The sequence below is a fragment of the Furipterus horrens genome, unplaced genomic scaffold, assembly GCF_987537825.1.
Source record: "Furipterus horrens unplaced genomic scaffold, mFurHor1.1.pri manual_scaffold_7, whole genome shotgun sequence".
In the NCBI taxonomy this organism is placed as follows: Eukaryota; Metazoa; Chordata; class Mammalia; order Chiroptera; family Furipteridae; genus Furipterus; species Furipterus horrens.
The window spans coordinates 133,224,724-133,238,248 of record NW_028327177.1 but is presented as its reverse complement, the minus strand read 5'-3'; the positions used below and the strand labels follow the sequence as shown (position 1 = coordinate 133,238,248).

The window sequence follows — 13,525 nt, the reverse complement described above, 5'->3', positions numbered from 1 at the left end:
ATAACAGGAAAACTCTTCTAAAGTGTATTTAATTTAAAAGCACACACAGGTTCGTTCCATTCTAGATTATCATCAACTGTCTTTTAACAACTACTGATTACTTAGCACTAAGGATATAGCAATTTTTAGAAGTAGGGGTAAAGATGAGTGTTTAAAAAAAAAAAAACTAAATTAAGGAAAAGTCAGCAGCTGGTAAACTAATGTAATGAATTAGGTCCTCACTAAATGCTTTTTCTACTATAGGTTATGCTATAGTTGTTATATGAGGAAAAGTAAGTTTTTATCTGAACAAAACTCAATTTAAATAATAATATAAAGACTTTTAGTTTATGTAAATTACTTTTAAAGCCTCTCTTTAAAAATTAAAATTTTTTCACAATAGGCTAGGAATCAATAAAAATTAGTTTTGTGTACTTATGGACCTAGGAGAAGGTCTTCTTCTTTTTTAAATTTCTATTACTACTACATGAAGTATAAAGCAATATCACTTTGTTTTTAAGTAAGCTGGTAAGTTATCTTAACTGGGAATCCTGTGTCCCTCTCAAAACAGTTTCAAAAACAATGAGGTGTTACTTGTAGCTAGACCAAGAAGAGACCTCTTTCACCGAGATCCAACCTAAGGAAGGCATCACCAGAACTCTTTTAAAACCAAGGTTAGAATATAGTTTAGAATTGCTAATGGCTATATACAGACCCAGTCTTGCCTGGCTGCATGGATTAAGTACAGAACTGTTCTGATTTCATCACCAGCTACTTAGTTAAGTTAAAGCAAGTCTCACTGTTAAAAAGAAAACACACCTCAATTCCAGTTGTGTCCAATTCAACACCAAAAGCTATCCTTACTAAGCAAACATCTCTAAACTTTAATATGCTAAATTAAGAACTTAGATACTTCAGGAAAAATGTCCACTTTCCCAAGTGAAATTATATACAAGATTCAAAATTGTATGAATTCAGTCAGTTAAAAAATGAGATAATTATTTCCTTTCAGATATTTAATACAAAGAAAACTGGCACTCTCACGAAATAAGTTGCAATGATTTGTTACAGTAAAATCAACTTACCTACTCAATGTTCTTTAATTGTGGATTTATACAAAATGCATTTTTTTTTCCTAAAAATGTGAATCACATCTCAAAAAATTCTTGGCCTCCTCCCAAACAGAGATTTCTAAAAAAGTATACCTTTCTTAGTCAATGAGCAAACATTTCCTAGGAAGAAAACTTAGTTTAAACCAAGTGAAGGCAGTCTTCACTACATTAATGAAAAGTGTTATTTTGTTGCTGTTAAAAAGCTACCAGAAAACACAGCAGCCATCAGAACTCAGCAATTTACTCTGATTTTTTAGAGCAGGGTTAGCAACAGGGCACTGAAGATACTTTGCGAGACGGTAAGTGACAAGCAACATAAGATTTGCTTCTAGAATTACCAAATTACTTTGCTTCCCCACAAAGGGACTGCAGAAAGCGGTGGAAGGACTCACCACACTGTCAGTCTGTGTTTTAGGCTGTTTGGAGGGATCCAAAGCAAAGATAGTATACTCAGACAGAAAAGCAGGCTCTGCTATCATCCCGGCTAGTAGCTGTTTCATTCAGTGTAACAAGCAGAGGTATAAAAATAAAACAAATGATGAAAAACAAATCATAAGGGCATCACACAGCACACACAACACTGTAACGGCCTTGCACCACCAGTGGCCCCACCGCTGCTGCCACCTTCACCCCACCCCCAAAATAATAAGTTGCTGAGAAAGGTCAGGAATGGAGATGAGCTGAACTGTTTAGGATCTCAAAACCCAACTTAAAACAACTTGCTTATTGGCATGAAAATAAGATACACAATGAGCACCACAGTACAAAGCATGTGTGGAAATTTGGTGTAAGAGTCTATACCAATAAAAACAAATACATGGTAAAGAACACAAAGCTTTAGCATAACAGAAATACTGAGCCATCCATTTTTATACATTCAAAAAGTCAGCATGAAAATTTATGGGAGAATAAGACACATAAAACTTTAAATACCCATTTATTTGCACTTATATAAAAAATAGTTTTCTCCAATATGTATAGAAGAAACTTTTGAAACTTAAATTTGTAAGTTTTAAGGATAAATTCTATTATACCTACCCAAGGAGTACCACTTACCATAAAAAACCACTTAAAAAACATTTGCCCTATCTATCACACAGTCCCTAATACAGGACCAGTTTAGGTTTCCTGACCTATGCCAATACATGGGTTATCACAGACTCAATCACTAAGCCAATGTGAGGTTTGGTTCAGTTCTTGATCATGATGCCTCCCTAGGGACAGAAGTTTCATATAATGGGCCACAGAGAGCTCTAAGCAGCAATCAGCAAAAGCTTTTTTCAACCTCCTTTCACCAGTGCTGGGAGCCCCACTTTAGCCCCTATCTTGTATCCCTAAATCTAATTCTAGCAGCATAGAGCCATCCCATCCTTCTTAACTAGAGTTGAAAAAGAAAATGAAGTCTTACTGTCTGCCCTAAGGCATCTGCTAGCATCCACTGTATGTAATGAGTTAATGCGTCTCCTTATGAATTAATGTATCTCCTATTAGGATTCGTTTACACTGTATTTTGTAGTCAAAAATAGCTTTTAAAGTTGTCAGAAAATGCTTAAAAAGCAAGGAGATAAGTGATGATACTGCTTTGTCTTTCCTTCAGACATTGTTTCTTAAGCTAGACCTATGACACAGAATCTTTAGTATTAAAATTTAAAAATTTGAAAAGAAATTTTTAAAAAGTTAGAAAAAATAATAATAATCTTTACCTTAGGCTATTTCAGAAAAAAATTATTTTGTAAAGATATATTAAATTAAATTGGTTTAAAGCACCCTCGATAAATCCTTTTTAAAAAGTAATAGCAGTAAAGCCCCAGGGGTGTAGGGGCTAGGTGTAGGGTGGGAGGAAAAAAAAAAAAAAAGTAATAGTAGTGATCAAGTTATTTTCAGGGATTCAGCTGTATTATATGTAAATCAATATACTACCATAATATCAACCAATATACTGAGAATAAGAATGATACCATTAACACTGATGGTAAAAAAAGTATCAGTACTGCAGCTTTCATTCAGATTGGTTACATGTATAACTCAGTTCCATAACATTAAACTTAAAATCATTACATGAAAGAAATGTAATATTGCAAATACACAAAAAATATGAAATCAAAGAAAGTGTGCACATACTTTATACTTCTATACAATTTTGTCAGATCACTTAAATCTATGCACCAAGGACATAGTAGATATGCCATTAACTTTTAATGCAAAAACTATATTATGAAATGTTTTAGTTTATTTTACTATCAACATCTACTAAATAAAGGTTTTAAAAAATAATGTTTTAAAGTAACCTTCATTAAGACAATATGGAAATATCTTTCAAATTTTTAAAATTTTTCTACATCCTATGACCTATCAATACCATTCCTAAAATCTATCCTACACAATAGCTTTTAAGTGTTTGTAAAACGCTCAGTACAGTACTACTTGTAATACTGGAAAGATTTTAAGATTTGATTTATAATATTAAGACTTTCTCCAAACTAGAGTCAATGCAATCACAATCAAAATCTCCAACAGGTTTGTTTTGTTGTCATTGTTTTATTTTTTTAATTGTGAGACTTGAAAATCTGATTCTAAAACGTATATGGAATTTCTAAGGAAAGGAATGAGAATAGCTGAGACATTCAAGAACAAAGTGGGAGCTATAGAGTGAATGTTGTCCCTCCCAAAATTGATAAGTTGAAGCCATAACCCTCAATGTGATGGCATCTGGAGGCAGAGCCTTTGGGAGTTAATTAGATGGGGTCCTAAGGATAAGGCCCTCATGATGGGATTTTTGCCCCTTATAAAACAGTGAAAGAGACATAAGAGCTGCCCTCACCTAATCCTCGCACACCTCCATCTCTTCCCTAGGCATATGCACCAAGGAAAGGCCATGCTAGGGTATGATGATAAGATAGCGGTCTTCAAACCAGGAAGAGGGCACTCATGAGACAGAATCTACTGGCACCTTGATCTTAGACTTCCCAGCCTCCAGAACTATGAGAAGGAAATGTCTGTATTTGAAGCCACGTACTTCTTTCTACAGCAGCCCAAACTGACTAAGAAAGGGGGACCTGCTCTACTGAAGGCAAAATGTAATATAAGGTTAGTTATTAAGACAGTGTAGTATCAGATCAAAAACAAACAACAGAACAGAGCTCAGGAACAAATCCACTCAAATATAGACACTTAATTTCTGATAAATGGTAGCACAGTAAAGCATATGGAAAGAATGAGCCAACTAGATCATCATGGTGGGGCTGGGGGCAAACTTGATCCCTGCCTCATACCATATTGAAAAAAATCATTTCCAAATGGAGTAGAAATCCAAATGTGAGGAGTAAAACAGGAAAATACTGAGGGTCAGGAAAAATTTTTTTAATACAAAACATGCTAGCCATAAAATAAAATATTGACAAATTGGAGTACATTAAAACTAAACTAAGAAATTCTGTTCATCAAAGAACACCATTAAGGGTTTAGTAAAAGGCAAGCTACAAAGTGGATGAAGATATCTGCAAGGCATATATCCAATAAGGAAAAAAAGGATTCTTACAGAGCAATTAAAAAAAAAAAAAAGACAAACCAATAGAAAAACAAGCAAGAGACTTTTAAACAAGTGCTTCACAAAAGAAGGTATCAAATGGCCAATACACAGATTAAAAAATGCTCAATCTTATTAGACATAAGAAATTAAAAAGACTAGCAAGGATGTAGAGCAACAACTCTAATAAACTTATGGAAAGGTAAAGTCTTACAACTTTTCTGAAAAATAATGGTCATTATCTTTCTAAAGCAGTGGTTCTCAACCTTCCTAATGCGGCGACCTTTTAATACAACAGTTCCTCATGTTGTGGTGACCCCCAACCACAACTAAAGCATAGTGATTAATCACAAAAACAATATGTAATTATATATGTTTTCCAACGGTCTTAGGTGACCCCTGTGAAAGAGTCATTCGACCCCCAAAGGGGTCGCGGCTCACAGGTTGAGAAGCGCTGTTCTAAAGTGCCAAAATTCTGTATACCCTTTGACCCAGTGATTTCACTCTTAAGCACACAGCAACAGAAATGCAGGAACATGTGTACAGAAAGAAACGTACAATAACGTTCACAGCAGCATAATTTGTAATAGACAAAAACTGGAGATAACACAAATGTTCAACAATGATGTTTACAATGGAAAGCATACTCATGTGGTACTAAAAGAGAAGGAAGGAAGCAAATACCAAAAAGTCAGGTAGATGGTAATCTTTTGGGGAGAAAGGGGGAGGTGGTAGCACTATAAGTGCTGACCCTATTCCTTTTCTAGATCTGGGTGGTGGTAACACGGGAATTCACTTTGTAATAATTCACTGATTAGTGCATTTATATTTTACCTTCTTTTCTGCTACCTGTGTTAAACTTTACAAAAAGATAAAATGTTGAAAGAAATCTAATCGGAGTTATGATGCCAGCATAGTCACATGGCATCATCAGTAAAGTTACTTCATAGTTTCCAATCACTAGCTTGAAACTATAGGACAAATTGTTATCAAATCATTCTGAAAACTTCAAATATTAAATACAGAGAATATTATCCTCTCAAATCAAGATTCTCAAAGAACACTTTACAAAACATACTTTACAAAAACTATATACTATTTGCAAAAAATATATATGTAAGTTACTAACAAAAACAAGACCTAAGAATTAAATAACTGACCTGTCAAAATCATTTCCCATTTTATCAACAGTAGTATTACATTTTTAATTATTAAATTTCTTGTAAGAGGTTTATTAAAGAAGAAATTCCAGACTTACCTCGCTGTTGGGTGTACCTTCATCAAGTTGCTCTGTAAATGAAGACGTCCTGCTCCTGGTTCCTGTTGGCGTTGAAGAATTGGAAGAAGCCTAGATTTAAAAATTATTGCACAAATTAGAAAGAATGCATTGGCTAGTACACTATGTACTTGCTGGGTAGTCATTCTCCCACTCCAAGAGCAAAGAACCCAGCAAAAGGAAAAGAGCAAATACATAAAAAACAGAAAAGGATAACTAAAACATAATCAACTAGGAAACCCAGGCTACCTTCTGAGTCCCTGCTCTGACTCTGCTACCAACGAGGACTATGATCTTGGCTAAATTAACTTATTGAGGGCTATGCGTCCACATCTATAAAATAAGGTTGTGATGGTAAAATAAGATGATAGCGTTGGGGGAAACTAAAACCAGGTAAGGACTATATGAACACTCTCTGTAACTTTCCTGTAAGTCAAAATTATCCCAAAATGAAAAGTTCATTAAAAAAAATTAGGTTGTCCATTCAATCTTTACAGTGCCTTCCAGTGTTAATAGCCAACACTACGAAACGCAGATAAGCGACTCTCTCGCAAAGGCCAGCCTTGCTTTGAGCCTACCTTACACACCACAGCTAGATACTGAGAAGCCAGTCCATTTAGTTCTATAAAGGACAGACAACCTGACTCCTAAAATCCTCAGCCACAAAAACCCTCAGGAGAAAGGGCCAAAAATTTAAACTAGAAGTTTTAGACCTACTTAAGGTGAGCTATAGACAGTCCTAAAAGTATGGAGCCAAAATTTCAGGACCCTTGCCTGATATTAATACAGAATAATACTGAAAATAAACTGTAATTGAAAAATAAAGTTTTAAAAATAAATAAATACAGTTTTTTAAAAAGACAGGTGTCCAATAAATGGTGTTGGGACAAATGGCCATCCATATGAGGGGAGAGACACCAATCAGACCCTCACTTCATACTTAAGCTATATTAAAGATTGAAATTATTTTTTTAATTGAAATATAAATGAAAATCTGAGTCTATTTCTGTATCTCTGACTAGGACAAAGATTTTTATGTAAAAAGCAGAAATAAAAAGGAACAAAATCAAAAGAAGGAGGGGGGGAAACACCAATAAAACATGGCAGATGTTTAATATCCTTTTTTTTCCTGAACAGCTCTTGTAAATTCTTAAGTCAGAAATCAGGAAACTTACTGGCCCAGTCTTCTCTGCACCTAGGGGAGGTGACCTGGCTCCAGCCATGAGCACACCCACGTGAGACTGAGTTACGGTTGAGCAATGTGAGAAAATAAGCATGCAAAACTGCAGTTCATCAGCTGAAGAGCAGGGAGACAGCTTCGTGCGGCCGCGCACAGGAGCGGTGCAGCGGAAGGCCCAATGCTGGTGCCCGGCAGAGGCAGCTGCACCTCCTTCTTAGTGCAGTCTCCCCACTACGGCTGGGCAGAGCAATCAGCCCAGACTTGCAGGCTGTCCTGGAAATTCTGTAAGCTGCCCAATATTCTTTAATAAATTCCTTTTCTGCTTAACTAGCTGGACTGAGTTCTGTTGCTTACAACTTAGAATTCCAACACACACATACCTTCTAAAAGGTGAACCAGAAAAACCAACAAGTGATAGATGAAATTAGCTATATGCAAAAGTTACCTTAAAGAATAAGATATCCTAGCCCTGGCTGCTGTGGCTCAGTGGATTGAGCGTTGGCCTGCGAGCCAAGTGTCGCTGGTTCGATTCCCAGTCAGGGCACATGACTAGGTTGCACGTCAGGTCCCCAGTTGGGGGCACATGAGGGGCAACCACACAGTGATGTTTCTCTCCCTCTCTTTCTCCTTTCCTCTCTCTCTAAAAATAAAATAAATAAATGAATAAATAAATTAAATAATTAAAAAAAAAAAAAGAATAAGATATCCTTTCCCAGGATAAAAACAGAAACAGTAAGCTCTTAAAATTTTAAACAAGAAATAAAGTTAAAGCCTTATCAACATCTTAAATGTCTAGAAAATGTATGACCAGAAGTCAATATTGTGCTTAGAAAATGAGAACAGAAAGCACAGTCACTGGACTGTGTTTATCCAGGGCTGAGACTACATTGCAAATGTTCAGAGCGCTTCAGAAATAATTTCTCCGGAATTGAGAGAAATTCAATAAACCACTCCTAAACCCAGAGCCATAAATTTCAAAGCATGCCAGCTTCAAAGGCTGTCACTATGAGAAGGAGGAGCTCCATTTCTATCTACTTTTAAATGGTTATATGTAATATGTCCTTTAATTAAAGGGCCATGGAGGGGGACAAAAGATAGGAAAGTAATTAGAAAGTAGTACCACTTGGCACGGTTTGGCCTGATAATTGTAAGTCTTCCTCTGGAGCTGCAAGAGGCCAGAACACATGAGGGGAATGGATGTAACTACACAGTATAAAACATGCACTAAAAACTAACTGTAGTTGAGCGTTTATCCCAAGGTCCTGGATCTTTCATGGGCTATCCTCACTTCAAAATATAGAGGGATTTAGATTCCTTCAAAATACACTTGGTCTGATTAATTCTCATAGCCATGAAGACAGATTTCTAAGCTATTCATCAAGAAACCTGATGGTTATATCCAAGCTCACAATTAATACTTTTATTGCCAAATGATTATTATTATTATTATTATTATGAGACCAAAGGCCCCAACTTCTGCACATATAAGAAAAATTTATTTTAGTCACTGCAGTATGCAGAACTCTAAGATGACCCCAAATGACCCTTGTTTGTAAATGTGATATTACTCACTTGATTATCTGACTTTACATAGCAAAAGGGATTTTGCAGATATATTTAAGGTTACTAATCAGATGACTTTGAATTAATCAAAAAGTGATTATCTAAATGGGTCCAACCTGATCACACAAGCCCTTCAAATAGAAGCCCCAGGTAAAGACACAGGGCAGAAAGCAGAGATGCACCCCTGCTCTCCTGGAGGAAGCAAAGTGCCTACGGGACGCCAAGTGGCAAAGAACTTCAGGCAGCAATTAGGAGCTGAAAGTGGTCCCCTTCAACAGCCAGCGAAAAATAAGGACCTCGGTCCTACAACCACAAAAGACAAAACCCTACCACAACAATGTGAGCATGGAAGAGGACCCTAAACTCCAGATGAGCACAGTTTGTAAGATACCTTGATCTTAGCCTTGTGAGATCCTAAGCAGAGAATCCAGCCACACCCTGAGGACTTCTGACATACAGATTGTGAAATAATAACTGAGTTATTAGGCACTAAGGTTGTGGTGATCTGTTATGCAATATTAGAAAACTAATATAGTCATCTTTAGGAATAATAAGGCTTGAATGCCTTGTCCATATATACCATGACTTTTCATTATCCATCAAGACTCTACTCAGATGTCACCCTGACTGACCCTCAATGCCTTCTTAAGTGCAGCCACAACACCCTGAGCACACCACCACCACGCCAGGAGTACTTGCCTCTCACGCCATGCATGGTACAGAGACGACATCTACCCTTCAAGGCAAATGCGACACCTAGCATAGCACCTTAGCAGGCTCTGTTAAATAAATAAGTGCTCTATAATTACAAATGCTTTCAAATATGTTATCTCTTTTGAGCCTCACAACCAATCTGAAAGGTAAGCGGGGCAGATAGTATCATCCCCAATTTCCTGATGAGAAAAGCAGCTCAGAATGCCTATGTGACTTGTCCAGGTTGCGTACTGCAAGATCTAGGTTAGCACACAGGTTTTCTGATACCTACATCCACTTTCCCAATATTCTTTAGATCAGTTTCTCAAATTTTTTTCAGTGGGACCCACAGTTAAAAATTTTTTTAATTAAAAAGAAACCATTTCACACACAGACACCTCTAAAATAATAGAGGTACAGCGCCTTTAATCTTTATGACATAAGATGTCATATTTTCTTACCTAATTTATTCTTTCATTAAAAAACAAAAATGTTGATCCCAATGCTTTCACCATTAAAAAACTTAGGATATACAAAAAGAAAAAATTTACCCAGAAAGACTAATAAGATTTTTTTTAAGGCAGAAAGAAAGAAAAGAAAAAAAGAGAGCTAAAAAAATAAAAAGGAATTTTTAAAAAACTATAAATTTTCTAAACTCAAGGGATAAAGATAATATTCAAAGGTCAGTTTAACAACTAATGAAAAAAGAACAGATATGAAATTAGACTTCTCAATTGCAACACAGATAAGGGAGAAATACATTCAACCATCTGAGGGAAAATTTTCAAACTAGATCAAGAGCAAACAAATAAATCCTCTTGAGTGGGAAAAAGGTCTTTCAACCCCATTAAATTCTTTAGGGCATTGTGCCTTCAACACAACATAATTTATACTCAAAAATGAAGAAATAATAAAACATACAAATTCAAGAGCCTTTGCTAAAGAAAACAAGAATTTGTGTCATCTGTTGCAAAAGGACTGTCATCAAAAAAGGTTGTTTTTTTTCATTGAAATACTATAAACCCTTAACTCTGAAAACAACAATCCAGAACTACTCATCCTGAAGGGTTCTGAATAGACAAAAATCTGAGACCAGAACAGAATCCAGTTTCTATCAGTAGTTGACCAGTAATTATTTCCTTTTACATTCTGAATAAATACACCTATTATCCAATGGGAACATTTTAAATCCCTGTACACAAAGTGATTTTATTTGATCCAGATGCACTGCCTCATCAGAAGCACCAACCTATCAAAACTTGGAACTCTAATGTGTTATCTTGTAACTAGTTTTTTTTTTCTCTTAAGTATATTTTATTATGTTGTTACAGTAGTTCCAATTTTTTTCCCCTTTGCTCCCCTCTGCCCAGTACCCCCTTTCTCTTCAGCAATCCCACCCCCTTAGTTCATGTCCATGGGTCGTGCATATAACTTCTTCTTTGGCTTCACCCTTTCCTATATTATTCTTAACTCCCCCCTGTCTATTTTGTACCAACCGATTATGCTTCTTAGTCCCTGCACCATTTCCCCATTTCTCCGTCTTCCCCCGTCCCAGCTGATAACCCTCCAAATGATCCCCATGCCTATGATTCTGTTCCTATTCTGGTTTGCTCAGTTGGATTTTGTTTTTACTTTTTAGATTCAGCTGTTGATAGTTGTGAGTTTGTTGTCACTTTAGTGTTCATAGTTTTGATATTCTTTTTCTTAAGTAAGTCCCTTTGACATTTCATATCATAATGGCTTGGTGATGATGAACTCCTTTAGCTTCACCTTGTCTGGGAAGCACTTCATCTGCCCTTCCATTCTAAATGATAGCTTTGCCGGATAGAGTAATCCTGGTTGCAGGTTGCCTTTCATCACATCGAATACTGCTTGCCAGCCCCTTCCTGCCTGCAAAGTGTCCTCTGAGAAATCAGCTGCTAGTCCTATAGGCACCCCATGTAGGCAACCCTCTGCCTACATTCTAAATTTTCTTAGAATACATTTCTAGAGATGGAACCCTGGATCGATGATATTTTACACATTCTCAAATGCAAATGCCTCGCATTCACTAACATGACCACCTCCCCACACTATTCTGTTTCTTAAATAACTGTGTTTTGTAAAGTCAGAAAAGCCTGCAGTAAATGGTATAAAGAGTAAAATACTTACTATTTAAATCCGAGCCTCTATTTACATTTTACATGGGAAAATGCACAAGCTTTCCCTGTCACCTTCCAATGTATTTCAAGCACTGTTTTACTCTACATAAGCTTTAAATTTAGGAAAACAACTTCAACTTAATAGTTCAGAACAAACTCAATGCAATAGTACTTCGATTTAACGGTTGTTAATCAGAGGCTTAAACGTTACATAAGATAAATGTTACGTTAAAAATTTAACAGTTGTTAATTAGAGGTTTAAACGTTACATAAAATAAATGTTATGTTAAAATTGTACTAGAAACGTCAAATTAGTCAAAACTCAAACTTCCTTGTGAAAACTAAAATTAAGAGACAGTTTTGCTCAACCTGCTGAGGTTGCGAAAGGCTGTCATCCTCACTATCGACACCACGTGCTGCCAGAACCCAAACACTTCACTGGTGTTCAGGAGACTGTTTCTCGAACGCTAACACGCCCCCATCTCTCCGGGAAACTGGCGTTTCCTGAAGCAACAGCATTTGTCAAAAATAAACATAACAAGCCTCTGGAAGCAGCCGGGCTGCGAACAGGCACAAGCCTGGCCCGGCCTCAGAGTGTCAGCCCCTTCGCCTGCCCCGGATCCACCGAGCTATGCGAAGTGACTAACTCGTGACAGCCTCGGGCGCTGGACGCCGGCCACAGCTCCACCGCTTTCAGGTCTCAACGCTCCTGCACAGCAGCCTGGCCTGGAACGGCTCGACCCCTGGCCCAGGGTTTGCAAGGAGGCCGCCGCCACGGCCCAAGGCCCTGCGGGATCCCGGCCCCTTCGGTGCTCAGGCTCTCGGGTCGGGGCTGGGAGAGGGGACTTCAGGCAAGAGGTCAGATGTCACGAGGGACCCAGGTCTTCCCATGCAGCTGGGGTCTCGGCTGGGTGGGGGAACCTTCGATACGGGCCAAAAGTCGTGCAAGACCGGAGCTTCTCACACTTATTCTCAGGCCGGGGTGGGGCACGAGGGAAAAACTTAACAGAGGTCAGCAGACACCACGACCGGTCCCGCCACCCCCAACCCCTCTCCGGAACGGAGTTCTGCGATGGACGACCCGGGCCCCCTCGAGCTCATTCCCAGGCCAGGGTTTGGGGGGCATCTTCAGGTTGGGGGGGGTCGAGTCACGGAAGACCCTCGCCCTCTTCTCTGCCCTGGAGTCGGTGTCAAGGGGTGTCTGGAACTAGGGAAGAGCGGCGGCCATCGTACCTGAGTAGAGGTCAGCGCCTGCTGGAGCTGCTGCTGCTCCTCGCTGATCTTTTGCTTCAGTTTCTTGAACATGGCGCAGCGCAGGGGGTCCTGAGTGTGAGTGAGACCTGTCCGGCGAGTGCCCAGGGAGACCCAGCCCGGCAGCGACGGCGGCTTCTCTACACCAGGGAGCGGGGGGGCCAGGCCTCGCCGCCTACGCCTTGGGCTCGCGGGCGGGTCGGGACTCTGGTTCTGCAGGTGCCTGCGTCGCCGCCGCCGCGTCTCTTTCCTCTGGGTGCCACTGGTTGCCCTCGGCCCCCCATCCAGCCCCGGCAGCGGCGGCGGCGACAACGGAAGCAGGCGAACTGCGTGCCAAAGACGCCTGCGCGGCCTACGTGGAGCTCGCCGGGGAAGCTCTACGGAGCGCCGTAGGGGACAAGCAAGTAGTCGGGAGGCACGTGCGCGTTCTGGCGTAGTTCCCAAACGCGGGAGCGCGCCGGGAGACGCAGTCTTCGGCACTGACCACGCCCATTGCGTGCAGAGAGGCGCTCAGGCTGGGGGCGGCGCTGAACCGTGCTCTGCTGTGCACCTGCGCTTCGGCATCGCGAAGGGAGGCTGGGAGGGTGCTACTTCCATTGAGCACGGCAGGGCTGGCGGGCCCGCAGCGAAGAACTGCGTGTATGGGCGTCGGGATGGGTGAAGGGGCGGTCAGGGAACCTTCTATGGGCCCTTAAGGACAGTGTGCTTTCGTTCAGTATCTGTGGTCATGATTCTGTATCTTAAGTACCCAGTAATCCTACTGCTCCCCCGAGGAGTGCCTGATACGAGGGTCCCAGGGTCCAC

General features: G+C 39.5%; 1 protein-coding gene across 3 annotated transcripts in view; it reads right to left on the bottom strand.

Moving 5' to 3' along the window:
• Positions 1-13,083, bottom strand: part of GOLGA4 (golgin A4) — an 88,731-nt gene extending 75,648 nt beyond the window's left edge. Inside the window, exons 1-3 of one of the 3 annotated variants that reach the window (XM_090284498.1) lie at positions 12,704-13,083; positions 5,876-5,965; positions 1,484-1,582 (exon numbers count right to left, since the gene is read on the bottom strand). In XM_090284498.1, coding sequence (XP_090140624.1) covers positions 1,484-1,582; positions 5,876-5,965; positions 12,704-12,775 — 261 coding nt within the window. In that variant the 5' untranslated portion in view covers positions 12,776-13,083. The remainder of the gene's footprint in view (positions 1-1,483; positions 1,583-5,875; positions 5,966-12,703) is intronic. The other 2 variants (XM_090284500.1, XM_090284499.1) reach the window with 2 other exon arrangements.
• Positions 13,084-13,525: the final 442 nt, after the last annotated feature.